At 42.7% G+C, this 27,931-nt stretch overlaps 1 protein-coding gene across 4 annotated transcripts in view; it reads left to right on the forward strand.

Moving 5' to 3' along the window:
• Positions 1–27,931, forward strand: part of SDK1 (sidekick cell adhesion molecule 1) — a 412,484-nt gene that overhangs the window by 322,907 nt on the left and 61,646 nt on the right. For all 4 annotated transcript variants that reach the window (XM_055805382.1, XM_055805383.1, XM_005228982.4 and 1 more), the window contains 8 exons: positions 1,041–1,150; positions 3,541–3,691; positions 5,603–5,840; positions 11,795–11,910; positions 12,185–12,374; positions 14,419–14,517; positions 22,986–23,180; positions 27,458–27,659. In XM_055805382.1, the coding sequence (XP_055661357.1) occupies positions 1,041–1,150; positions 3,541–3,691; positions 5,603–5,840; positions 11,795–11,910; positions 12,185–12,374; positions 14,419–14,517; positions 22,986–23,180; positions 27,458–27,659 (1,301 nt within the window). The remainder of the gene's footprint in view (positions 1–1,040; positions 1,151–3,540; positions 3,692–5,602; positions 5,841–11,794; positions 11,911–12,184; positions 12,375–14,418; positions 14,518–22,985; positions 23,181–27,457; positions 27,660–27,931) is intronic.

Here is a 27,931-nt window from a genome sequence, read left to right on the forward strand (position 1 = left end):
TAGGCTTCTTTGTGGATATGAAGTCTGTAGACAGACACGAAAGGGCATAGCTGCCCCTGTACCCCCCAGTATCCTTCAGCCCGCGGTTGTGGGCGCTGGGGTAGGCTGAGGGAGCTGCACTACATGTCCTAGGGCTGAAACATGGGGGTAATCGTGCACAGTGTTCGGGAATCACATCATGGAGTCGTGTTCAAGATCTCCTGTGTCTCAACGCTTGTGAAGCCCAGCCACACGCCACCCCTTTTCTGTCTCCTTCTCCGCATGCCTGCCATGCTTACACACACCACCCGGGCTGCTGGCACGGCGTCTGCGGGGCCCGGGTCACATACTGGCCTGGCTGTCATGCCCTGTTGGCTTCCTTTTAGGCCCTGATTCATCTTCATTTTATCTCCAGAAAGCTGTATGGAAAGTAATGCTCTCTGTTCTCATCACCATTTTGTCCCTTCTAAGACTGCTGTAGCTGAGGGATGGCGTTGAGTAACATGTTGTAATTAATTAAGACAAAGGATTGCACATGGAAAAGTCTGGTCTAAAGTGCAGACCAGCAGATGAGGTTAAAACGTTTTTGTTCTTTGACTTTGTTCTTGTTTCTCTGTCTTCATTTCTGTGGCATTTTGCCTCCATTGAGACTTACTTAGTATGCATCAGCTCCCGTGAGTTATTATCAAGGCTATTTTTCATTTTCTTATATTACTTCTTGATACTTTTGTATTGTGGCAGCGAGATTGAACAGGGTATTAGCGCTCTCATGGTGTTTTTCTGGAAGAGATCTTATCAGAGGATCCTGATGAAGTCCCAACAGGTACAAGGAAACTTGGCTAACTTGGCTGTGTTGTTGCTTTACAAATAACTAGTGCCTTGTCATATAAAAATTAATATTAAGTGGATAATATATGTTTAGAAGCATTTGTCTTTCCACTGCTATGGTGACATACATTGTGAAAGAGGTTATATGTATAAAATTATTTGAGATAGATACATATATATATATATATATATATAGTCTGTATTGTATTCCTTCTTACCTTTCCCATGAACAGGTTGGTGTCCTGGGTGATGAAGAAGAGTGGGTGAATCTTCATGAGGTGGAGAATGAACCTGATGCTCAGATGCTGGAAGTACCAAACCTTACTCCTTACACTCATTACAGGTAAGAACAGCAGGTAATTAGCTGCAGCATGGAAAAAAATTAGTAAATAGCAGCATGCAACAGCTTTCCTAATCAGAAACAGCTGGCTGTGGCTTATAATCTGAACAAAAGGGAAAAGGTTTTCTGTTTTCATCGTTTATACTTAAAATTGCTTGTCTTATATTTTAAATTGTGATTTACATACAATACGATTTGTAAGGTGAAAAAGGAAACCCAAGTGCACAGTGAAATGCTGTTACGGGAAACTGATATCCTCTGACTTCCCTCATCTAAAGGGTGCACCAGTGTAACATCAGTCAGTGACAAATCAATTGTAGTTAAACTGTTGCAAACGTGTAATTACATATTTACATCAGTTTAAGCATTGTTTTATTGACTTAGCTTAATTTGGTAACATCAGTGAGATGAAACCTTTGTTTATAAGAATTTACAAAGTTAAGCTTAATAGATATATGCAATGCTTGAACTGATTGAAGTGAATCTACGTGATGGGTGCACCCCAGTTAAACGAGATTGATTTTTTTGAATCAATTCAAGTGATGCGTTGCTTTAGTATAGACAAGATTTGAGAATTTGAGGTACTCAATCCTAATGAAAAATACTTTCATGCAGTAGCTTGCTAATGTAAAGCCTGGTTGCAACGAGATATAGCGGCAAGTGTTAAATCAGCTTACCAGAACCTTCTCCATTCTGCGCTGGCTAAAGGGCGTATTAGCCAGCCCATGTGCTGCTGTGAGCCAGTAGCAGGAGCAACAGAGTAAAGCTTGTATAATTTACAGCTAACTCAGTGCTGGTACACTAATTTTCTTCCTTTAGTCAGAAGCCTAGGAACATAGTGAATTTCTCACAAACTCTCCTCTGAAGTGTTTTACACCTTATCCTCTAGAGCTAAACATTTTACTAAAGGCTCTTTGAAAATTTTGAGCTTGGGCAGAAGTTTAGGAAAATTATCTTCAGCTAGAGAAGATTTTGCTGCCCTCATAAAGGCGGATCCTTCAAGCTGAACAAGCAGAGGTGAATAGTAAAGTGCAGGTCAAACCAGAGTTCAGTGTTCAACGTCCATGCAAAATAGGAAAGACTTGCACACCGAGCAGGGGTATGGAGAAATGTCTTTGGGATAAAAAATCCTGAGGAAGACTATGAGGAATTTGGGGTGGTTGGTTTTTTTTCCGTTGTTAAACTTTTTGGTTTATTTTACATCCCGCATCTCTCTTGCATCCATTGAATTCTGGAGTGATCCCAGTTATACAGGAATCTTTACACTTCCAGCTCTCCTCTGATTTTTCCATCCTAAGCAGCCCCTTGAATTTTGCCTGGTCTTTTTCTCTCATGCATGCACAGACACGAGCTTTTTTGGTTTTATTTCAGTATTAAGCAATTGTATATTATTTTTTTGAAACTTAGAAAGTTGTTGTCGAATGGTTTTGTTGTCTTCTGGTCAGCTTTAGTCATTGCCCACCGAGGAAATACATTGCCAGAGCTAATTATCAGACTGCATATTTATCGGCCAGCTTCTTCTCTATATTTTGTGCCACTGTCTGAGAGTGAAATCAAGGACAGCATTTGTTTAATGTGTTTCCTTTAATGCATTTTCTAGGGAGATCAGAGCAGATAAACAAATGCAACTATATTGGCTAGCTCACCCTTTTCCCAAGCTCAGTCATTAGGTCCAAAAATTGTTTAGTATGAACAGGTCATGTATTTATGTGCCAGTGCTGGATACCGCTAATTGCTTGTGACGGGTGAGAGTATCTGAAATGTACAGCACGTCTTAATTATTTTGTGCTTCCTGGAAAAAAGATTTCTCTAAATCTTTTGTGACCCAATAGGGATTTCTTTTGTAGAAGAGATGGTTTCAAGCAGACAGGGTATTTTTTAAAGACGTATAGCCATATTAAATAACTTAATCTTTCTTGTGCAGGAAGGCTGAAAATGCAGCACGGGGATAAATCAGCTTCTTTCAACCAGTAATTGAGGGGAAATGTTATCACTAGTATATTTTTTATATTGACAAGGAATGAGAATATCCAAAGTTTGATATTTTAATACCTTTCTGAATGTATTGTACAAGCGTTGGAAGAGAAAATCACTTACTGCTAGCATAAGCTCATCAGACCTGCTATAATTAACATAAATTTCTCACACAAATACCTCAGTTTCTAATAGACCCTAAGCTAATCTCATTTTCATTTTTTTAATACCTGAGAGGATCTGAAAGCAGTTACCATAAAGCATTCAGCAGTGAATACCAAGGGGACCTGCATGCAACGACCTTTGTAGAACATTTAGAAAGACCTAATTTGTATTTTTCCATCTTTTTCCTATTCTGGAAAGAGAGGTGCTATTCGCTGAGCTGGTAGAGCATGCACTGCATCTTTCCTTTGCTCCAGGTTCCGGATGCAGCAGGTGAACGTGGTGGGTCCCAGCCCGCTCAGCCAGCCCTCCCGAGTCATCCAGACGCTGCAGGCGCCACCAGATGTTGCCCCTGGGAGCGTCACCGTGCGCACGGCCAGCGAGACCAGCCTGTGGCTGCGATGGGTGGTGAGCTCCGAGCAGGGCTGGGGGTGCAGGGCAGCTGGGTACCAGTGCTTGGGGTGCAGCTACTGGCCCAGGGGGTCAGGCCAGTGCTCCAGAGTGCCTTGTCCTTGCGTTCAGCATAAGGAGTAACAGCAAAATTATTTCCTTTTTCAGAATAGGTGGAAATCTGAGACTTACTTAAGTGCCTTATTAATCACCTAAATTGCTTACTGCCACTATATCTGCTGCTTCATCAGAGGAATATACGCCTGTGTGTAAAACCTTGGCTTTTGAGACTCTCTAGTACCACAGTCTGGGTCAACACGTGGGACAAGAATATAATACTCAAGCCAGTTTGCAGTTTCCTAGGGCTCAGTTGTTTGCTTTGTACAAAACCATTCCCAGAAGGTGCGCGCTGGCCATTGGCAATCATCCTGCAGGTACTGAACAGCTGTGATTCAAGGGCAGCAAAGTTTGCACATTACACTCCTGCAGGAACATTATATTTGTGAAAGGATGTGGAGTTATGTGATAAAACGTAGAAAGAAATGATTAATTGTGAAGATGCAGTGATTGCTGACATTGTTGTGCCCTGTTGACTGTCTCAGTTGCCTGCAGAGTTGCCTCACTGGGATTTACTTGGCAATTAACCTGCTCCAGGATGGTTTTTCTTCTCTCCTGTTAGGCAGAATTTTCCACTGGGGTTACTGTGGTGTGAAGTTGATGAAGCACAGCTTTTCTTTTGCCCAAATGTTGGCTTTTCTGTGCATAAAATCATTATGTCTGGAGGTCAAAATCAGGCTAGAAACCAGAAGGGTTTTTCTCCCTTCAGAAAGGTATAATTCCATTTCCTCAATGGGACACTGCACTTAATTCAGAACCTTGAAAGACCAAACATCCAACTTGAAGGTGTCACCTCACTACTCATTGAAAAGCAAAGCCACTGCAGTTCGTTTGATAGGACCCACATAACTCACTCCTGGCTTTACCACATGAATAACATGCCCACATCATTAAACCTTTGGTACTAAATCCAGACCTATATATCTCCCATCAAAATTGCCTCAAGGTTGTTTTAAGAGACTTTAAAACATTCTTAAGATTGTGCTTCCTTGCTGTGCTACCTGGAAAACTGGTTTTCATGAGTCAAAGTGTGCAGGGTTCAGGAGGAGCAAGAGCCACAGCTAAAAAATGACCTGATACACCTTATGGTTATGCTTAATGACATCAGTATTTGAAATGATTTAATCTTTTTTTCAAGACCTGTGTCTCCCTGGGAGCAGGGAATTCCTTCCTACAGAATAAGGGTCACATTTCTAGCCCTGCTTGCCTGTGGAATACAGTCTTCTAAGCTGTGAAATGCTCATGTGGATCAAGCTTTGCCAGTGATTCAGAACTGAATCTCACCCATCCGTGGCGTCATGTAGTTAGTTTTATGGGGAAAAAACTCTAAACTTCATGAAGTAGGCTAATTATTTCATATTCTAATCTCTGAAATTGCTTGGGGAGTTGAAATACTAGAATAAATCTCTGCTGATAAATGAGTAGGCAGAGCGTCAGTAAAAACAGTAAAAAAGTGTACGATAAATGAATTTGTCACATGCTTCAGCAATTTATCATTCCTATCCATAATTAATCACAAAGCTCTGAAATATATTGTATTCATATCATCTCTGTTGATACACCCACAGCAAATGGCATAGTTCTGTAAGCATATCTATTTGGTTCAAAACTAAAGATAAAAATGAAAAGAAAATTTCAAGCAACACAGAAATTTAGAGATTATGAAACATAAATAAGACAGAAGATCAACCTCTTGATCTTTTTTGCCTTCATACGGCCTTAGACGAGTTCAGATAGCCTTGGTATATAGTTTGGAAAGCCTGGCAATGTGTTTCACGTAGGAATGTTGTGCTTTTCTTTGTCGTTTGCCAGCCCCTCCCCGACACACAGTATAATGGCAATCCAGAGTCAGTGGGGTACAGGATAAAATTCTGGCGTTTGGATCTGCCGTCTTCCACCCTGATGAAGGTTATTAATGACCGGTTGGAAAGAGAGTACACCGTTGAAGATCTGGAGGAGTGGACAGAGTATGAACTGCAGATCCAGGCTTTCAATGCCATCGGGGCAGGACCATGGAGTGAAGTAGTGAGGGGTCGTACACGGGAGTCTGGTAAGTCAAAGCACCGTGTCTGCTGTGGAAGACACGTCCCAGAACTTCAGCATTTTCTGCCCCATGTTCATTTTTTTGTTGGCTTTTTTCTTTTTTGATGCAGGTGGGGTTTTTTGGTTGGTTGTTTTGGTTTGTTTTGTGTGTGTTTGTTGATCCATTAAATCTAAAATGAAAGAAAAAAAAAACATCTCTAGATGCACTGAAGGCAAAAAGACATATAGACGTTCGAGGGAGTTACTTATTTTATTCCTACTCTGCTTTCATGCATAAACCTGCAGGTTGTTTATTTAAAGCAAACAAAACAACCTCTCCCCATTCCTGCCCTTGTTTGGCAGCAGCATGGACAACACAAGGCGTTTGCATGCAGCCTTCTCTGGCTGAGCAGGTCTCTCATGCTTCCTCTCCCCTGCCCCAGCACCCCCTTGCCCCTCATTCTCCCCCTGTCCCTTTGTACTTGCAGGCTCAGGAGGATTTTCTCACTAGTTGTGGTTACCTGAAATTTAATTTCAAGCACCAAATATTTCTAAAAGGGCACAAGTCATTTTAAGAGAGCTGATTAGCCCTGTAGAAATAAAATAATTATCTGAGCTTTTGATGACACGTTTTCAAAACTGCCTTTTCAAATTGTGTGTACAAGGCTATATAGACATAACCTGCATATAGACCTAGAGCACAAGTACGTATTGTCTAGCTGAATTGCCCATATTAGCACAGAGGCTTCAAATAGAAGGAAACCCTCAATCTCAGGCAACAACGTTTGAAAATAATACACAAGTATTATTTTGTGAATATTGTTAGCATATTAGCATATTGTTAACGGTGAATTATTGTTAGTAAAAACAGTGAAGACAGAACTTGAAAAGCTGCTCTCTAGCTGCTAATTTCCACAAAACCTATTTCTAAACATACCATACATGCACCTGATACACTAAAATCCATATTGCAAGTGAATAACAAAATTGATTACATTTATAGTTTAAAAGTTTAATAATAAAAGCTCTTTGTGACCTGCATTTATGCAAAGTTCAACACTGATATTTTTTCTTACTCATTTTTCCTATTTTTCTTCATTAAAAATGTTTTGGAATTTAATCCTATGCATACCCTGCACTTACAGATCCACGTATCCGTGTCTGTGCACTCTGTACCACGCAGCACTACTTGGTGGAAAGCGTGAACGTGCTGTGCACAGCAGGATTTGGTCTGCTTGTTCAGATAACTATGCTTTGAACTAGCCAAGGAGAAGGCTAAACAAAGTCATCCCCCTCCATTAAAGTGCTGCTTTTTGGGAAGTAGTAATTGGAAAGCTATTGTCGGCATTATTTTAAACAAGGCATGTTTGCGCTGGAGTTAGAGATAGCATGAGCCAGCCAAAATAGTTTTGAAGCGTTCCGTATCACAATAAAAAGATACCACGTTCTCCACTTTCTCCTTTCTGCTGTTCTTCAAACACTTCTTTTGAGATGTAGTAAATACTAAGATTAAGTGATTTCATAAAACCTCAGGATTATAGAGCTCTTGCTCAGCATCTAAAGATCAGAGGTTACGTGTGTATTTGGCATTTTCTCTTGCAGTATTAAAAGGAGGTTGACTTGAAACTGATTGTAGGAGGCACACAGAAACTGGGATCAAAATAACACAAAGCTGTGATCTAGGCCATAAGGACTCATTTGTTTTTTTCCATGTGTTTTCTTTGATACGAACATCTGATTTCTTGAACAGAGCAAGTCAGGGCTCAGGCTTTTGGCTGTATCTTCTCTGATTTAGAATACACAAGAAGCGCTGGCATAGCGGCAAGCTGCGTGAGAGAACTTCAGGGAATCTGTAGCTAACCTGTGTGCACAGTCAAATGGGGTTAAAATGCAAATAAAAGATATCTAAAGCCAGAGAGAAAGGTCAGAGCATTTTTAGGTCTGTCTTCTGAACTATAAGAATAATTCTGTTTATCGCTTATGTTTTCCAAGTACTTTAAAGTGTCCTAAATATTTTTTTTTTTCGTTTTGTAGATAGTGTCTTAGGGAAGTTGATTTTGCCTGCTGCTGCAGATCGTAAATATCCCTCGCAGCTGGCCAGAGGTACCTTGGCCAGGATCACATGGTGATTCCTTGGCAGAACTCACGGTTCTGTGGTTTACATGGTCCAAGGAGCCTGGGAAGGCAGAGCCCAGGCACTAAATCAGCTCATGGTACCTAATGCCAGTGCGGCCACTGGAGTCCAAAATCTTTATTGAAAATAAAGCTGTACTGGAGCACTGCTGTTTATTCTAGGATATGCAATCATATCACTAATAGCTGAGCACACATGCTATAACAATAAAGGAGCATGCCATTACAGGTATGCGCCAGTTTCTGGAGCGCTTGACTATAAAATATATTGAAACCAAAGAAACTATGAGAAAATAACTAGTGCTATAGGTTTTGGTAACCCAGGCTTGAAAAACGGTTGGGAAACCCTAAAATGAAAATCTGGGGTAGGGTTGCAAGCAGCTGAAGATGGAGGGGGATGAATTAGGATTTTTAAACAGGACAGGTTTTATCCATCCAAAATGTTTTTATAATGTTAGAAATTAAATAACTCATTAAATTTTACAGTGTAAAATAACTGCAGAGTAACAAGCTCAGTTTCCACTCAATAAATTGACAATGGTAGTAGATACAATACAGAGAAAGCACGAAAATGCGAAAGACCTCTAATGTATAAGAACCACCTTGACAGGGCTGGTTTGTTTTAGCTACAAACAATTTATCTCAAATACACTTAACACAGTGCCTTAATATTTTTGGGGCTTCTAATATTTACCTACATGAATGTGTATGCTTGTCTTGCAAAATAATAGTGTGTTCGCATATCTATGGCAAGGCTCAGCCTCCCGATGCTTCAGAGGCTGACCTTCATGAAGCACTTACTGTGTGGGGTGATGAAGCATCACCTGATAATTCACATGTTGTGGTCCGGTGTCCCTGTGGGGATTTGTCAGTTTCTGCAAGCTGAAGATTTGGCCTGTGGGACCCAGTTTTATAGGCAGTGGTTGCGGACTGCAGCTATGCTGCTTTTGCCGTGACCGTTGCTCTAAATTGGCACTTCCTAATTGACGTCAGAGGTACAATACACCACTTACATTTTTACTTTGAAAAACCAGTGATGGATGTTGAGCCAAAATGAGCTGCAAAAGTGGAGAGAACTACTACATCCCACTATCTAGCTTTCTTAGAAAGCCAGAATACAGGCTAGCTTATTAAAAGCTCCTTTTGGCCCAATTAGAGACATAAAACCAGCATCATTTGCTATAAATCAAATGTGGCTCTGTCAGATGTAGAAAGAGGATGCATGATCTTAGACGCCAACATGGATAACCTTAAAAACTTGAGTTCTTATTGAAGTTCCAGTGCAAAGTGCCAGTAGCTGTATAATTTCCTGCGTTTGATCTTCCGAAGTACATCATGCAGCTGGCAGTTTGCTGGATTAGCTCGTCATTTAGTTTCAGTGTTTCCGGTTCATTTTGTTAAAGCTCTGAGATTTTTTTGGACACTCTTGCTTGGCTTCTGTGCTCTTCTTGCTGGCTACTAATGAGAATGTGGCTTTAGAGCTTATAACAAAGTCTTCAGTGCAACAGTTAAGGACACCAGCGTTAGGGAAGGGAGCTTGCAGAGGAAAAAGGGATCTATTGCCTCACTCAAGCCAGTAATTAGTCTTAGCAAACTATAATTTCTTTGAATCAAGGTATCCTGAGAGAGGAGAAGGGGTCAGAGAAGTGAAGGTTACATTTCAGTTCATTCTTAAAAGGTCGATTAAAGTCTGTTACTCGATGACAGACTGGCAACGATAAGATCCACAGTATCACTTGCAGATCTTGAATTCATCCAGCCCCATTAGAATAAAATTCTCAACACTAATATGAGAACTGGCGAATTAAAGCACGCTCAAGGAATGCAAGTATTTTTTGCCATTTAGGCATTGGACTTGGATTCCTTTCCAGCGAGAGAGGACATTTAGCTGCTCTGGCTGTCACTGGGAATTAAGAGGAACCTGGGCTCATCAATCTTGGGATAGACCATTCCCTCCTTCGTTAGCTCCCAAGTCCCCCCGCCAGCAGCGGGGTGGTGCACACACCGCAGAGCAGGTGTACGCTCAGGGCCAGCCTGGGCGCAGCTTCCACCTTCTGTCAATTCGGGAAAACTCATGGCTGTTGATCAAAGAGGAAAAGAAATATTTGTAAAACAAACAAACTTTTTCTCTCTTGAAAGGCTTCAAACCAGATAAAAAATGTGGCTGGAAAGGGCTCCTTTCCTCTACGCATTCTGGTTTCCTGCAACCCACCTCCACCCTTTCTCTCTCCAGAAGTGATTCATGTGGGAGTAGCTTTGTGAAGATCTACAGATAAAGTTATGGCAGCTATCCAAAGACATTCATGGCTCCTGGCAATCTATTTTCCTTTAACATAATTATATCCTTGTGGGGGATAAATCTAGCAGAAAATTTGGGAAAAAGAAAAAAAAAAAAGGCACTTCAGCATTGGAGGGGAAAAAAAAATTAGATTTTTAGTCCACTGCAGTTTTGTGTGATGATGCTCTGTTTTTCATGTCCCACATAACTGGTAGCAGAGAAATTGTTTCAGAAATTACTGTCTTTGTGGTTAACCTTGAGTGCACAAGGGTGGTGTGTGTGTGAATTTTTTTTTAATTTGTATTAATTCTGGTGTCATATTCATTATCTCGTTCGTGTTGCTAGGAGCTTCAGGAGCTCTCCTTCAAAACAGCAGATCTGTTCTTTCATTCGGACAGCCAGGAAAGCATTACTTTTGGCAGAGATTTGTGCTCCTTTTTGTGATGTATTCAGGACCTAATCAAGCCTTACTGTCCATAAGTGCTTGTGTAACATAACTTGGGGAATGTTCTCTTGAGGTCTGACAGGTGGATCATGCTTTAAAGCAGGCTGTACCCTTCAGATGTTGGAAATGCCACGGAGGAAGGGGGGGGGGATAAAATAAATGCAAAAGGGCAGCATAAAATGTGAACTCTTAAAAATAGCCTCAAATTCTGCTTGTGTAACATGGCATGCTATTAAGCTTGCCTACAAAAGCCTGCAGTTGTGTGGTGGTTCTGCATCAGTTAGAGTTTTAATGGCATGAGAAAATGCAAGTTTGCTTTTCTCTCGAGTCAGAGAAAATTACAGTGTTCCTGTGCCATCCGTTCTAATGATGTTTCTAGTTTCATAAGAGCCAATTTTGCAACATAAATGAAATAGGCATATCTTTCAGTTACACTGTATCAGTCCCTGAAAATACACCTTGCATTAATGTATCCGTCTATAATTGATGTATTGCAAATGTTGAGCACTATCACATAATCAAAAGGCTTAGAGGTTAAAGAACTTCTTACTGAACTGGGAGTGCAATCCAGTCGTTGAAATTATTGCTAACTCTAGACAAGATGCTATAATTCCCTTTCAGATAATATAGGAAGCCAGGGGGGTGTAAAACTTCTTGTTCGAACAGATCGTACCGTAAGATAAACTCCCATTCATAAAGATTTCTCGCTTTTGGCACAGGGAAATAAAATGTATGTGAAAGAAATACTAGGAGATAGACTTCTGTAGAAGTCCAGCAATTTAAACTTAATTCTAATTACTGCAGATATATAGAACTTGAAATTTATTCATATCTGACTGTATTTACTGTCTTATCTGTAGACACTGGTTAGTATTAAATGTTTAGCTCTTTACAAACATTGTGATTTCTAAGATGAACTGGCAAGAAACTGTGAAGCAGGCTGAAATAGAAAGATGATGTAGGATGAATACAAGAGGAAGGGGTTGCCGGGAACCTGTTCCATCCTTTTGATTGGAATACTCTTCTATGGGATCCTGGAATAATCCCAAGCAGATAGGGAGATGGAGCAAAATGATCTGGTATGTCTCACCTATTTCTGCTTTTTGGTGATGCCATGTCATTCCAGTTCCCTCTGCTCCTCCTGAGAACGTCTCTGCTGAAGCCGTGAGTTCCACCCAGATCCTTCTGACATGGGCCACAGTCCCGGAGTCCGAGCAGAATGGTCTGATCCTGGGTTACAAGGTATGCAGCTGGAGTTTCATGCTCATTTAATCTTTAATACGTTACATGGATATGGTTTTGCATTTGCTATTTATTATTCACCTGCTGGATAGTTATATTATTCATGTCAGCTGGAGAGGATATAGGAAGCGTGCTGTGTTTGGAAGGGGTGATTGGTGAATATAACCTCATTTTCTATTTTGTGAAAAGGAAGAATCTAAAATGTGTCCCCCTCTTTTCAGCCCACATGTAACAATCCTTTTCTTTCTACATTTCATATTGATTTATTCTGCAGATACTTTTCAAAGCAAAAGATTTAGACTCAGAACCAAAGAGCCAAATAGTGAGAGGTAACCACACTCAGTCCTTCCTGCTCTCTGCCTTGCGCAAATACGTGCTCTACGAGATCCAGGTGCTGGCATTCACTCGTATCGGAGATGGGGTCCCCAGCTCTCCGGCAGTCATAGAAAGAACCAAGGATGATGGTAAGTTTAAAGGTTACCAAAATAAGTATCTTATTTGAGCCAACCTTTTATCAGTGCTTTCTCTCAGTGATGCAAGTGTGGGCTATTTGGAATTTTTTAATTTTTTTTTTTTCCAATGAAGGACTTGGGTGCCTAGCTAGTATCACTCAGCACTACTCCATCGATCGTGGGCTGAGGATTTGGCAAAAACACAGAAAACCAGAGTCCTCTGTTTCATCTTTCCCCACAGCTGATGAAGAGGGGGAAAAAAAAAATCTAAAATTGTACTCTGAAGCTTGGTGTAGACAATTTCTATTGAAGACATTTTTTAAAGGCCAATTATAAATTCCTATTGAAGTTCAATCATTCTCAAAAAAAAAAAATAAGAGTGCTGCAATTGAAAGCAATAAACAAATTGAGTCTGATTGGACTGAAGGAGAGATATGGTATTTACAACTTCAGTAATCCATTCTCTCTCTTTTTTTTTTTTTCCTCCTGAAAAGGAGGCATTGGCCCTGGAAAATATTCCTACCAGCTTCCTTTTGCAACTGCCTCCAGCACTTCCCATGAGCTCAGGGACTCCGGGGTGCAGCTCTGTGTGTTGAAGGCAGCCCCTTGCCCCGGTGCTGTCTGACCACATCGGTGTGGTGGCAGCATTCCTGCTGAGGGACTCTTGCAGAAGTTTAGTTCCACTCTTAAAATATTTTTGGCTTTGCAGATGCTCAAGTTACTTTTAGTTCCACTCTTAAAATATTTTTGGCTTTGCAGATGCTCAAGTTACTTTTAGTTCCATTATCTTTTCAGTAGTAAATGAATGTTAATATCAGTGTGAGAGGCGTCTGTTTATTGCTGCCAGTGAAGATGAACAAGAAAACCTCTCTCTCTTTTTCATCAAAATCTTTTCACAATAGTGATGGAATAAGTACTGGTTTCTAAAAGCAACTTCATTAAGGTAATTTGGCTGGGCTGAGGACACATTCAGGCTTGAGGCTTACCAAGACATTTTCTGCGGAGTGCAGGGACGGAGCAGGAGCGTGCAGGATCAGGGACAGCAGCTCCCTGATGTTTTTTAGACGTTTTTTCAGCATACTGCCTGCGTGGGGACTTGGCTTTTCTCTGAAAGGAAACAAAGAGAAATTACTGTTACAGAACTCTGCAGGGAGAGAAGCAGCGCTCACTGAAATGTACATATCGAACTATAATGAGAAATATTTAAAACTGTTTGTTTTTGATAACCCCATTATAGCAGTTTCCTCCGTAAGTGCATGTTGGCAAATGGTACAAATTGTTCTTCCATCTCTATACCCCTGACATAAATATGTTGTGTCTCCTCTGGGCGCAACTTAATTAAAAGTATCATCAGGGGTAATGCAGGTGGAATTTGTGCTGAAGGGGAAATTTTGCAGCTACTAATGTATGAATTAGCATCTCCTCACCTCACGAACCTGGGATGGTCAGCACAGCCACCAGCCGTCGGTGTTAATGTGCATCTCACCTGCCTCTGGTTCTCCTGCTCAGACCCGGGTCTTTAAAATGCACATGTAAAATCAGAATGTAAAATCAGAAGGCAGTTCAAAGCTGGTGCTGATGGCGTGGGGAGGAGATACTACTGAATTCCAACAAGTATGAAGTGGATTAAGCTGACACATAGCTCTCTGTAAAGGCAACTCAGTGACTTGCTCCACAGTATGTGGCGTTACCCAGTGGTGATGCAGCTGTTGGCAGGGACCCCTTGGCTGTGGAGGTGGGGGTAACTCTCGCAGAGGTCAGAGCTCCTTTGTCACAGCATCCTGCTAAACGTTCCACAGGTGTGGGTAAGACACTGTAGGGTGCACTGGTTCTGTGTCATGTTTGTTGTCTGTGGGTGCTGGAGGCATTTGGCCATGGACAGGATTCCTCAGAATAAATGTATATGATGTGCATACATAGGGGCTCCCCACCATCTGCGGCTGGTGGTGGGATACAGCCCCGGCTGCCTTCTCTGCAAGGGGAGCAGAAAACTTGCAATTCCTCCTCTGACATGCCATGCATGCTAGCACGATCTGATTTCTGTTTTTCTTTCCAGCCCCCGGGCCGCCCGTGAGGCTGGTGTTCCCCGAGGTGAGGCTGACATCCGTACGGATCGTTTGGCAGCCGCCAGAGGAGCCCAATGGGATTATTCTGGGTAAGACAGAGCAGCAAACGCAGGGCTGGGAGGTGAGGGCTGGGGATCACAGCAAGCTCCAGCTGTTGGGTTTTCCTTCCCCTTGCACATTGGATTAGAAAGCACACATAAGCAAATCTGTGGCTAAAGAAAAGAAGAGATGTTGGTGTCAGCTGACAGACGTGGTACCGGGAGTCTGCCCGGCTCCACGGTGTGTTTTCCTGAGCCAGAATTACATGTCATTCATGGCACTGTTCGAATTGTTGTCTCTCTTCCCATCTGCATTTGGGTTTGTAACCCATTTGGCTGGCTGCTGGGCAAACTGCCTGTGGAGCTGCAGCGAGGGAGAGCTGGATTTTCCCCTCCTTCCCTCCGCTCGCTTTTGCCGGCACACCTGCTGTTTCGGTTTCATCTTTGCTTCCTTTTTATTGCTTCCTTTGCATAATACTGGCTGACAGGTCACAGGGAGTTAACTCATATTTGGCTTTCATCAAGGGAGACAGAGGCAGCACGGCATGACAGGAATTTGTGGAAAACCTTCTTACCTTCCTGCTCCCATAACTCTTGGGCTGCCTTTGCAATTGTGGACACCAGCCACTACTTGTACTTAAAACGTGAAGAATTTTACAACCTAAGGATCCATTCCTGCCTCTAAAATTAAAGTAGCTAATAGTTACCCAGCAATTTTTTGTTCTCTGCTGATGTTAAACACATTTTACAGTCGTTCCAGCTGGTGAGTAAAGATTTGTGTCTCAATTCCGAAAACTGAGGCAAAAGCTTTTGGGTTGGTTTTTTTTTTTTTTTTTTTTTTTTCAGTTCTCAGTCTGCCAGGCCTTTCTGCTTCTGGTTTCACCGCCACCGCTCAGCCTTGCGTGTAGACCTTTAGCAGTATTTCCTAAAGCCTCCGTTGCTGGGTGGAGGGTGCCTGCCTGCCTCCTATCCTATCCTGGCGATGCAGGGATATCATCAAATGGGACCCGAAGGCAGATGCTGCAGGGATTTTCTGAGCACAAGAACGAGCCTGTGTGAAGTTTGGCAGCCATTAGCTGTCAGAGACAGATCCACACAGGGTTTCTCTGCAGCTCAGGGAAGCTTGGCTTCCAGGTTGTCTTGTGGGTTTGATTTGTTGCTTTTTTTAAGGAACTGTGTGTCCTAGAACTTGCTCTCAGTAGATACTGGGATTTGAATCACAGGATGTGGTTAAGGAGAAAAAAAATCATTTGATAGAAATGATGAGAAAGTACAAAGGAGGTTTTGCTTTCCCGACTGTGTTCCAATGTCTCATGTTGCTGCACTTTGTCAGCCTTAGTTGCTGAAGTTGCAAACTTGGTGGAGTAGGAGCTCTCTTCTGTGCTGTCTTTGCAGAGCGCTTTGTGCAGTGTATCCCCTTCTCAGCTGGTTCTTACTCATTCCTGCTATGTTGATGATAAAATCACAAAAACGCAGGGTTGGGAGGGAAGGGGAAATTGTCCCTTAAGGAATGCTTGGATGCTCAGCCTGTGGTCTGCTGTTTCTGATGCCTTGCACCGTCACATCCCGGTAACATGTCCCAGGATACTTGCTGCTGTCCTGACTCGACTTTTTTGCAGCACTGGTGGTGTAGCTAAGTAGGTTTATGACCCACTATTAATTCTTACCCTTTTACTGCAGAACACTTCCAGGTCAGTCAATCCCTCTTTTATATGTACCTGAAGTTTTTTCTTTGTAAGTGTGATAATTGGCAGGTTCCTTTATTGAATTTCATCTTACTGATTCCAGACCATCTCTCCTCATTATCAAGATCACTTTAAATTACACTCTTGTCCTCTAAAGTGCACACAGCCACTCACAATTTGGTTTCATTTTTGGAGTTTGCAAGTAGACTGGCAATTCTATCAGCCAGATCATTAATGAAAGTATTGAACAGAACCAGACTCATTCATGAGGTCTCATGAGACCTTGCTTAGTATGTCCTCCCAGTTTGTTAGCAAACTATTGATAACAACGTTCTGACTTTTTTTTTTTTCTGAAAGCGTTCATGTCAAAATGTGTAGTATTTCTCTTAGATTCTGTTTCTTTTTTTTTTTGCTTTTGGTGGGGCTGTGTGCAGCCACACTAAAGCCTTACTTGATGTCATATCTACTCTTCCCACCTGGCCAATTACATTGTCAAAATGGAAAACAGATTATTTGATATTTGTTATTTGCTCCAGACAAATACATATTGGCTGTTCCTTGGCACTTTATGTTGACTCATATTTTTTTCCCAGGATCTTTCTGGGTATTGAAGTTTAGTCTGATTTGTCCATAATTCCTCTGGGCGGTCTTTCTGCATTTTAAAATATGGGATACTCTGCTTGCCTTTCTGTAGCGTTCTGGGATGTCACCTATCCTTCAAAAGTTCTTGAAGATAATCGCTAATTATTCAGAGACGGCTTCAGCTAGTTAGATGAGCACTGCGGGGCACATTTCATCGGGCCTTTCTGACTTGATTACATCTAGCTTATCTAAGTATTCGTTAAGCTGTTCTCTATTCTAGCCTACATCCCTGCTTATGTTGTTGTCACTTTAATTTACCTTAATAATCTAGTCAGCATCAACTTTTGTGTGTGTGTGTGTGGAAATGAAGCAGCGGAGGTATCAGCCTTCCGTTCTTTTCTGTCTTGCCTGTCTTGCGCTCTTCTTTTCTTCCCACTAGTTGACTTGTCCTCCTTCTGTCTCTCTGATTTCTGATGTATTTATAAAATCTTTCTCATTGTCTTTGATGCCCTTTAAGTTACAACTCACTTTGCACTTGAGCCATTCGGATTTTGTCCCTACATGCTTGTGCTGCCTATTTATACGCTCCTTTAGACATGTGTCCCGTTTCAACGTTTTGTCAGATTCAGTTTTGATTTTCAGGTCATTAGTAAGCTCTGAATGCAAACACACTGGCCTCTTAACATCTTTGGTCTGCGTTGGGATAGTTGTACCAATTTTGTCTCTTTTAAAACTGCCAGCTAACCTGAATTCCTTTTTCCCTTATAATTCCTTCCCAGGGGGGTGTTACCTGCCAGTTCCCCCAGTCCACCTCTTTTGAAGTCTATTGTCTTTATTCAACAGTTCTTACTCTTTCATTTTTCAATAGTAGAAATATTGAGCTTCATGGAAGCCGCCAATGTCAGAGAGAAAAAGTAAAAATTACTCACGTTGGATACTTCTGTGATCTTTCCTAAGAAGTGACGTCTGCTCCAAAAATAGATAAAAAACAATGTGTAGCATTTGAAGTAAAGGTTGCGAGGTTGGTTTTTTTCCTGTTCACCTTTTAGATCTCATTACTATAATGAACTTTCAAAACACCACCGTAACCCCCACAGTCAAGTGCACTGAAGTAGTGTTGTTGAAATTAATAAGTTAATGTGATTTTGCACAGTGCCCTTCTATTCACTGGTGGGGTTGGAAAGGAAAAACACTTGCTTTGCAAGAGAACTTACATTCGGAGCCTTTGAACTAATGTTCCTGCTCTGCTAGCTTTGTCCTCCGAGTATACAAGCACCTTTGCAGCTAACATTTTTGTAATCTATATCAAAACATGTTCTAGCATTTCAGAGAGAGATTAGCAGGATGAAATACTGGCAGGCACCAAAAGGAAAACCACTTGTTTGTTTGTTTAAATATTTTACTGCGGAAGACTGCTAGATATTTCCATTTCTCCTTTTGGGAATGTTATGCTAACCATCTGAGGCTTCACTCTGTCTTCTTTTCTGCGCTGTGTTCAGCTATCACCCAACACAGTTCCTTCAAATGCTGTTGAGGAAAAATGATGCATTGATGTGCGTACGTACACCTCTAGCTATGAGCTTCCCTGAAAATGAGAGCCCACCCTGCATCCTTCCAGGCCCTGGTTAGTGTTTCTCATGGTGTCCTTGTATTTAGCGTTTACCTGAAGCTTATTGCAAAAGAGTGTAAGAACTGCACTGAGAATTAGAACCAAAATTGAAAGTAATCCACGTTTGCAAATTCATATTTTGATCTTACACTGCCTTTGCACACCCACTGGCCCTTAATCAGATAAGCAGCAAAATCAACAAACTGGATTGCTGCTCCACTGGGCAGCCCGTCACCTCCCAGTATCATTTGGCTTTCCCTAAGTTCTGTGACAAATTAATAAGTGTTTGTATCTCTGCTGCACCATGGCCTGCATGAATGGGTGCTGTCAGTTCTGAAGGGTTTTGTATGGTGATGAGCTTGAAAGCTTTTTTATATTCATGGTGTGTTGTCATCTTCCTGCCTGTTTGCTTTGGGGAATCCACTGGTTGTGTTACAATGACCTAACATTTAACAGGCGGTTCAGACTGTTGCCATTTATTGAGTTCAGAAAGCGTAGCTCATGAAACTGCTTGCAGTTGTGCAAAAAATACTTGAGAAAATATGCTAATGCAAGAAATAAGCCTAGTTTCAATGAATAAATAAACTCCTGAAGAGTTGATCTTTCAGGGCTTTTTTAATGCTGTTGTAGCCTGTGAACAGCAGAACTCCCAACAGCAGAAGAGGTTTGGGATATAACGCGATATGGGAATAAAATTAAGAAAACAAAATGAATTCTTCTCACTGACCTTCCAGATGGTTCATATGCTGTAAGATACTCCTTTCCTAAAAACGTTTGCTCTGATCACCTTTTAAAGATTTTACTTTCTTTAAGAATATTTGATTATTTTTTTTTACTATATCTGCATCATCTTATCGTCATAATCTAGTCAAGGAAGGAAACTTCCTTATTCCTTCACTGCAGCAATTGTAGCTATTGCCTCTTATAGCCCTCGAGCATACGTTAATTTCTCTTTGAACACTTTCCATTTACCTCTATTGATTTGCCTCATTTGATTTCACTTAACATTTCCTGTCTTCTTCCATCCCTTGTTGCTAAAATTCATCAACTTAATAAATTTATCTTTTTGATCTTGCATTAGCCCTGATTATTATCCAAGCTGTAGTTTAAATACTGTGTCTTCTGTGCCACTCAGAAAAAAGAAAAGTGATGCTTTTTATGGTGCTATGTATCCTGGCTGATCCAAAACATCGAATAGGAGAAGGTGATGTAGGGGATCAAAATTAAGATACTGGCTGTCTCTCAGGTGGGTTGTAGGTAGCAATGGGAGTGAGCTGAGTTCAGGTGCAGAGCTTGGATATGTACCTTCAAATTAAGCCGAGGAAAGTGTCAAGTTTCTGAGGAAATCTGTGAAGGTGACGGCTCTGGTTGTGTAAGCTCTGCCTGAGATATCCAGGAAAATAGATATTTACCCAGATCATCAGCCAAGCGGCAGACGTAGGAGAGGAGAGTGAGGGCTGATACCCTCTTTCACAGGGATGCATTGAAAGGGCATTTGTGGAGCCTGTCAGGGAGACGGGCTGTGACAAGTGATTTCTCCTTTCTCATGGCTAAATTAGTTTCTACACTAGCCAAGGATCCACTCTTGTGTAACCTATTACAATGGCCTAGATATGTATGTGTTCCTTTGCCTAATCTGAACGTGTTTGTAATTGGCTTTCCAGCACAAGTACCACCATTTGGCAGTAAATAGTTATCTTTCTATTCCCTCCTTACATTTTAACTACACTTTATATTTTACAAAGGTTTAGAAAAGAGAGGAAATTGTTTGACAAGGATATGTCCCAGATATCATACTTATCTTTTAATAACTAGATAAATCAACTTTTCTATTCTTTTAATATTCTCTGTTTCCCTCCAGGTCTTTTTCTTTACGTCTTATGTCCCTTTATCAAACTTCTTTAGCCATCTTAGTCATTTCTTCCTTCATGTTTCCTGCTGCTGCAAAAATTCCCCAGTGCTTTTCTTTGACTGTTTTTCCCCCTTATTAAGATCCTGCACCGGGGTTTTTACTCCCACATTCCTCATATCTGTATAAACAAAAATGATTGTAGTATCTCGGTTACTTCTCCCCGTTGATATCTGTCTTTCCGTGGGCTTTAAAATGATCAAAGTGTTATAGTATTAAAGGTACAGAAATACTGTCGTGAAATGTATTGGACCAGTAATGGGAGAGCTCGTGCCGTGGATAAAAGGAAGTATTTGCAGGTGGAAAAAATCAAAATGTTCGAAGTGTAAGACACTAAGACTTTACTAGGATCTAAGCATGCTCAGGAGCTCCAAAAAAATCACTTTTTTATTTATTGGTGTAGCACAGGCTGTTTCAGTTGGAAGGGCCCGACGGTGACCATGTAGCCCTGGCCACGTTAAAGCGGGGTGTTACAGGCGTTCTGCAGATGCCTCTTAAACACTGGCAGGCTCAGGCCATTGGCTGCCTCTCTAGGAAGCCTGTTCCAGTGTCTGACCACCCTCAGTGCTTCCCAATGTCCAGTTTAAACATGCCCTGGTGCAGCTCTGGACCATTCCCATGTGTCCTATCGCTGGATACCAGGGAGAAGAGCTCAGCATCCCCCTCTCCACAGCCCCTCCTCAGGAAGCTACAGAGAGCAATGAAGCCGCTCCTCAGCCTCCTTTCTTCCAACCTAGACAAGCCCAAATCCTTAGCCACTCCTCCTACAATGTTCCTTCGGGCCCTTAAGGAGTCTAACGCTAGCCACCCGGCTGTGGAAATGGTGCTGTAGGAATATGCCTAGCAAACTGACAGCCGCGGCGTGCGAGGGTACCCCAGGCAGTGCGGGCTGAGCCCGCTGGGGTGCCGGGAGCCTCTCGCTGCTGATGCTCACGATGCTCACCTTCAAATGTGGGTGCCCAGAGCACATTAAGGCACTGCAGTGACTCGACTCTGTTCCCAAACCTGTTTGTAACCTCGGCCTGCAGGAGCACAGTCTGAAGCCACAGATGCTTAGAAAAGCCAAGTTCACCCTTTGAGGTATTGCTGTGATCAAATTCGTTCTATGCGAGGCAGCTCTGGCTGTTGCCCGACCTCCCCTAGCAGCTGCCAAAGAAAAAAAAAGGACAAGGGAACTCTGGTGCATAGTCAACAGTACTGTGAGTCAGCACACCAAAATTAATACCATCTGTATCCCAATTTAATTCCAGTGTTTGTGACAACGTGCACCACACGCAAGCATGGCATTCATTCAGGAGAGTGCAGGAACTCTGTTTCTGCCTTCTCTGTGAGTGGGCATGTGGCATATTCGCAGTGGGAAACAAATGTCATTGACTTTGTCTAATAGCCACAGGTAAGATGAAACCCTCCATATTCATGCACTGACCTTCACCAAGGAAGCACGCGGGATTTGGCTCCCCTTGTTCTTGTTACAGCCAAAATGCGGTGGGAGTTCAGGCTCTAGCTGGGATATTAATTCCAAGAGAAAGAGATGGTCTCAGGTGCTGCAGACCCCTTTCGGTCATTGGGAAGATGAGCAGAGGGTTGGCAGAATCATGTCATGACTGTTTTGTTTTCAGCTGGTTTGATTTGGATTTGTTGGCTGCCCTCTGCCCTGTCTAACTCCGTGAAGCGTTTAATCATACAACTGTATTCAGCTTGTGCAATAAAGCCCCACACCAGTTCTGGTATTAATTGATTTTGGAAGTCAGCAGCTGGACTGAAAGTTACCATTGAGCTCCAGAAGTGAGAGCCTGATTAAATTGCTGGGTTTACAGAATGGGTTTGAACATTTGGCAGATCCTCTTCGGGGGACAGTTGTTGCTAGTGGTGCGTGAGAACTCTGGAAGCCCTCCTTTGCACAGTTGAATCATTAATAATAAGGCTAAACTGTGAACTCCTAATTGTCAGGCAGGTTGGACTGGGGATTATCACTTACAGGCATCAACAAAATTGATTATTAAGTGCCGCATGGTTGAGGCAGGACCTCACAGCTTGCGGGCTGCTGCTTTGGGCTGTGGGTAAGGGCAGCAACGTTGAATGGCAGAAGAGGAGAAGGGTCAGCACTCGCCGGGCAGTTACAGGGGAGTGGGAGAGCTGGGGAAAGGCAAGTGCAAAAGCAGGAGCAAGCCTTTACTTGAGCGGTATGAAGGCTGCATGGTTTGGGCAATCCAGCTGTGCTGCAGCTGAAGAACCTTTAGCTCGAGCCGGTGCTGCAGCTGTGAGAGGGCAGAGCAGCACGGGCGTGTGTGCGTCCACGTGTGCCTGTGCGCGGCTGTGCTGGGGCAGGGGAAGCTGAGAGCTGAGAGTGTCGGCTTGAACTGGCTCAACGAGGTGACATCAGTTGCACGGAGTCTGTTCCTTTGCCTTTCTGAAAAGGTACCAGTATCCTCGGGAAGGATTAAACTGGTTTTCTATCACATTGGTATCAAGGATGGCAAGTGCAATCAGCTTTATTGCAGATCATATTCAATAGACCCCTGTGTGCACCGCTGTGTATGATTTCCTCATAAGGTACAGCACCTGACTGGGGGAGGACTGCCGCGTAGCAGTGGTTTATAACACTAAAGGAAGTAAATTACTTCATTCCGGTCTCAGAGAAACAATTATGTTAAACTAATAGTAGTTTTGGTGCTCTTCTGCTGGAAGAAAACCCTAACCCTTTCTCTCTCTCTCATTGATGCTGTGACTTCAGGGTACCAGATTGCCTACCGACTGGCCAGCAGCAGCCCGAACAAGTTCACGACGGTGGAGGTTGGCTCAACAGTCAGGCAGTTTACTGCTACGGATCTCACCCCTGAGTCAGCATACATCTTCCGGACATCTGCCAAGACCAGGCAGGGCTGGGGGGAGCCTCTGGAAGCCACAGTGATCACAACAGAAAAAAGAGGTAATGCTTGCAGCCACAGGTTGAGGTACTTGCTGTTGCATGCATTGGAGTCTGCGCTGCGTTTAGGGGAGCTTTAATAACAAGCTACAGCCTGTGCAGCTCCTCCCTCTCACCCCATAAACATGCCCCAAACCATCATGATTTGAGAAACCTGGTGAGCAAGACAGACTTTTATGAGACACAGTTCTTCTAACCTGCCAGGCTGTTGGAGATTGATTTTTCCATCAGCTGCTATATTGGCCATACGCAGCCTCCTCCGGCAGTCAGATCTTTTTTCAGCTCTCTCATTTTCTAGAAAGATTGCAATCTTAAGAAAGTAAGTGATGGATGAATTATATTGATTAGAGAATGCAAAATGAGAGGTGGCGATCTTGCAGGATTTCTCCACAGCTTCTCCATTGTACCTCAGTCCTGACCTAATGTGTTAGCAAATACTCTGGCCTTTCACTGCCACACACTCGAGCAGAGTGTTTGCATCTGGATCGCTCAGAATTTTTCTGCCTCTTGCATCAGCCATAAAATGGTTATTCGCATTCTGAATCTCCAGTCAGGTTCTGTTCTGTGGGGAACCTACTTGAAGAAAGCACCAGTTACACATGTATAAATGAAACCAGATGCTTAGATACCAAATGTGTCAAAATATGAAAGGTATATAAGGTATTACAGAATCTGCTCTGCATCATTACTTGGTTTTTTTAATGCTTTGGCTTAAGTAACTGCTCAATTCCCCAGTCTTAGAACAGATCCCTAGAGATGCCAGTTAGAAAAATTATATTTTCTACTTGTGCATGAAGGTTTTATTTTTTTATAATTCAGAGTTAAAAGAGAATATAGTGGTAAGGAATAGGAGTGTGGGTTTTCTTCTGGTCTTGTACTATATGCCATGTTCCACTGCAAAGCATGTATCTGGTCTCTTGAGCTGGCAAAGTCAAAACTAGCCAGGGTAGCGTTACCAGCATCACTGGATCGTGTGCCATGTGCCGCTGGGATCTGTTGAGTTGTCTGGATATTGATCTTTAAGAAAACTTCTCTCTCAAAAATTAGAAGTATGCAACTTCTGTGATTTATAAAAATCACAGTTCAGAGAGAAGCACCCTTCAGCAGGTAACTAGGGCAGACCTCCACAGATGTCTTTCAACTATTGTTAACACTTTTGCATGTGCTTGCGTGCCTGGTCTTGGCTCTTGCCCAAGTCTTGCACTATAATACAACCAGTTACATTTATTTCCAGTTCTTAAAACATGCCTGCTAAGCAATCTCTTGTTTTAACTCCTTTCTAGACCTTGCAAATCATTTAGTACAAGAGTAAGGATTTGCCCACATAATAATGTCTTCCGTATTATTTTCCTGTAACACTTCTAAGAAGAGAGGGCATTGGCCTGAATTCTTTACCGTGAGGGTGGTGAGGCACTGCGGCAGGGTGCCCAGGGCAGCTGTGGGTGCCCCATCCCTGGCAGGGCTCAAGGCCAGGCTGGACTGGGCTGGGGGCACCCTGGACTGGTGGAAGGTGTCCCTGCCCATGGCGGGGCGTTGGAACTCAATGGTCTTTAAGGTCCCTTCCAACCCAAACCATCCTATGAGTCTATGATGTTCAACAACAGGCAACAAGATCTGTGGGGTGCACTTCAACTACTTCTGGCCTGTTTGGTGTTAAAATTCTCACTGGCATAGCTCTCTAGGTCATGTGCAGCCTTCCCAGTGTGTAACAGTGCAGTCCTCAGAGAAACAACTTCCAGAGCTGTGTTAGGAAACTTAAAGTGCCTCTGCTAAAGATACTGTCCATCAAAGAGATTTATCGGCTCAAGGTATCTTCCACCCCTGTCTGATTGCTGTCAGAGTGGAAGTTTAAAGTCCAACATATGGAAGTTTCAAAAAGCCCCACTATGCCCAATAAAGTGAATACTCAAAGCTTGGAGCCTCTCCTTTTCAATAAAATGTGCTCGGATTTCACAGACCATGCACAAGCTGTTGCTGGATACACAATAGCTCAAGGCAGAACTCCCAGCTCTGCTGTGGGAACAATGATCCCTTGTTGCTATCGATGCTTTAGGGTTATCTTGAATAGGCAAGCCATAGTATGAAATGCACCCTTTCTCTTTTTGATGGATGGCTCTGCTGTATCTCTATGCATGCTATGGATCTGAGTCCCAAGGCAGGGAGCATTAACTGAAGTGATCCCGTATGTAAAGTGTAGAGAGAAGAATTGTGTAATATCATATCAGCAAGATTGATATGAGGGGATGATAAAGAAATCTATCCAGCGCAGCTATTCTGCTAACAAGTGAATAAACAAACAAACCTGAAACTTCTGTACATGGCAATAAATATTCTAGAGTGAAAAGATATTTGATTTCCGTTAATAAAAATTCATTCAATACTCTGTGCAGTCCTTGATACTAAGGTAGGCAGACACAAAAATTCCCTCAAAAATTAGCAAAATCAGTCACTCTTGTCCTTTTATATTCCTTGGATAATCCAAATATATCTTTACATTTTGCAATTACACCTGTGATTTATAGATCTCGGCTTGCATTGTAGCTGTATCCTCCAGAGGTTCTTCTGTAGTGCTTTGAATCTACGTAGTAGTGTGTTACCCTTCAGAATAGTAACTCCAGTGATCAGAGCAGAACTGAGTCAGAAAATGTAAATGCGGCAAGAAATTAAAAGTAGTCCATTGAGTCACATGGCCTGGCCTTACATTCCTGTGCAGTTCGCTCACCTTAGCATTTGCTCGTGGCTAAATTCCCATAAATAAGCTCTTTATACTAATGGGTTTGTACAAACAGTCAGGAAGTATGTCTTGCCATACAAGAGATTTTAAGATCTCCCATTAGCAGCAGAAGGAAACCCAGTCATGGGGGACTGACTGCAAGATCTGACCTGCCCAAAACTACAAGCTGGTTAAAGCTTATCAGCAGAGAGTATTAAATCCCTGCACAACACTCGCTTCCTCTGATAGAATAACCCTGAATACCTGTCTCAGCCTGTCAGTGTAAGGCATTGACCTTTTGCATTGTACTCCAGCTCGCAGGCTGCTGGCACCAGGGGCTTCCTCCAGCTGATAGCTTACAAATCTTTGGGCACTGGTGTCAGCAAGAGCATGCTGCAGAGAAATGCCAAAAAAATAGGAAATGGTTTTATGGTAAGGCAGCGAAGTGCTGGCCCTATGGAGCGGTGAGGAATCGGGCAGGCGGAGGTGTGTTCGTGGAAACAAGTGCTGATGAAGTTGAATTGAATTGCTTCTCAAAAGCAAGTCACTGCGGTGTCTCCAATCAATTTCTGCTTTATTACATGCCACACATTTTAATCAGAATCAATAATCTTCATGATAAACAATTAAACAATTATTCCTCACTCTATAGAGTTTCTCTATTGAAATCGATGGAGTGCGGAGACACAGTGACGGGAAAGGAGATCTATATTGAAACAGTTGGGGACAAGCATGCTTATACCTCCATTTCCATTCCCTGCCTCATCTAAAAGGTGTACGGGTAATTACTCTGGAGAGATCTCCCTCAGCACAGGCACTGGTTGGGTTTTGCAGGCTCAAGGTTTTGCAGGTTCAGGGTTAGTGGGCACGAAGGGAAGAACTGGGGAGCTCTGGAAGTGAACTGCAGTGGGTGCTCACCCCCAGCTCTGCACTGTCCCCAGGCTGGGCTTTGGAAGCAGCAGCAGGAGCTGCTGATGGTTCCCAGTCCCTGGCCAGAGAGAGCCGGTACAGGAATTATTGGCTGCAAGTTGTGTGCTTGGACTCTGCTGCACAGCAGCCTGTTCCAGCTCATCCCTTCCTCGTCTTCATGCTTCAGCTGGGGAGCAGCTGGTGGAAGAGGATGCTACACAGCACACAGAGAAAGAACGTAGTCCCATGGTACCAAGTAGTAAGCACAGGTTAAAAAGTGAACTAGTTTACAGGCAAATTCTGTCAAAAGAGCAATTGCAGCTAGAAGCATAGCTGAGTTTCATTAAAGATTTCCTTGGTTTGCTTGGCTGCTGGTCCTAATGGTTCTTCCTTAACCTACCAGGCTGACACCCCCCCCCAGGTTTGATGTAGGAAGGTGTATATTCAATGGTGTCCTGTGCAGGGAGAAAAGAATCGAGTTTCTGCTCTTCTTTGCAGTAGGAGGTTAAGGAATGAGGTGGTTTGTGTTCTTCATGGGGCGGATCCCGAAGTTCAGTCTCCCATAGCGCTACCACTATGAAAATCTGATCAGGCTGTCACGTTTCATGTTAGCTTGAATTTCCTCTCAAAGAAGTACCGAATTATGGTTTAATTGCAGAACGACCAGCACCCCCCAGGCAGGTGGTGACCCCCCAGAGTGATGTGTCGTCACGGAGTCTGCTGTTGAAGTGGGTCCCGGGAAGTGATGGATCTTCACCAATACGGTATTTTACAGTACAAGTGCGAGAACTGCCAAATGGAGACTGGCAAACCTACTCCTCTTCCATCAGCCATGAGGCGACGTCCTGCATTATTGAAAGGTACCATATGATCCCAGGCTAGCATAGAAATTCCCAAACTTCCCACTTCCAACAGTTAGGAAACCAAAGCAGGCATCACTCAGCTTCACAGTCTTTTGACGGGAGAGAGGTTAAGTGAGGTCACTGCTCCCATTTTAGAGGTGGTGTTACAAGCAGCAGTTGAGAGATTTGCTGAAGGTCATGCAATAAATCTAATTAAAGTTGGATTGCAATGTATCTTTTTGAAGCCCTTCCTGAAAGCTCAGCACCGTAGATAATGCTACTCAGGCTAA

This window comes from Falco peregrinus, chromosome 5 (assembly GCF_023634155.1).
Source record: "Falco peregrinus isolate bFalPer1 chromosome 5, bFalPer1.pri, whole genome shotgun sequence".
Lineage (NCBI taxonomy): Eukaryota > Metazoa > Chordata > Aves > Falconiformes > Falconidae > Falco > Falco peregrinus.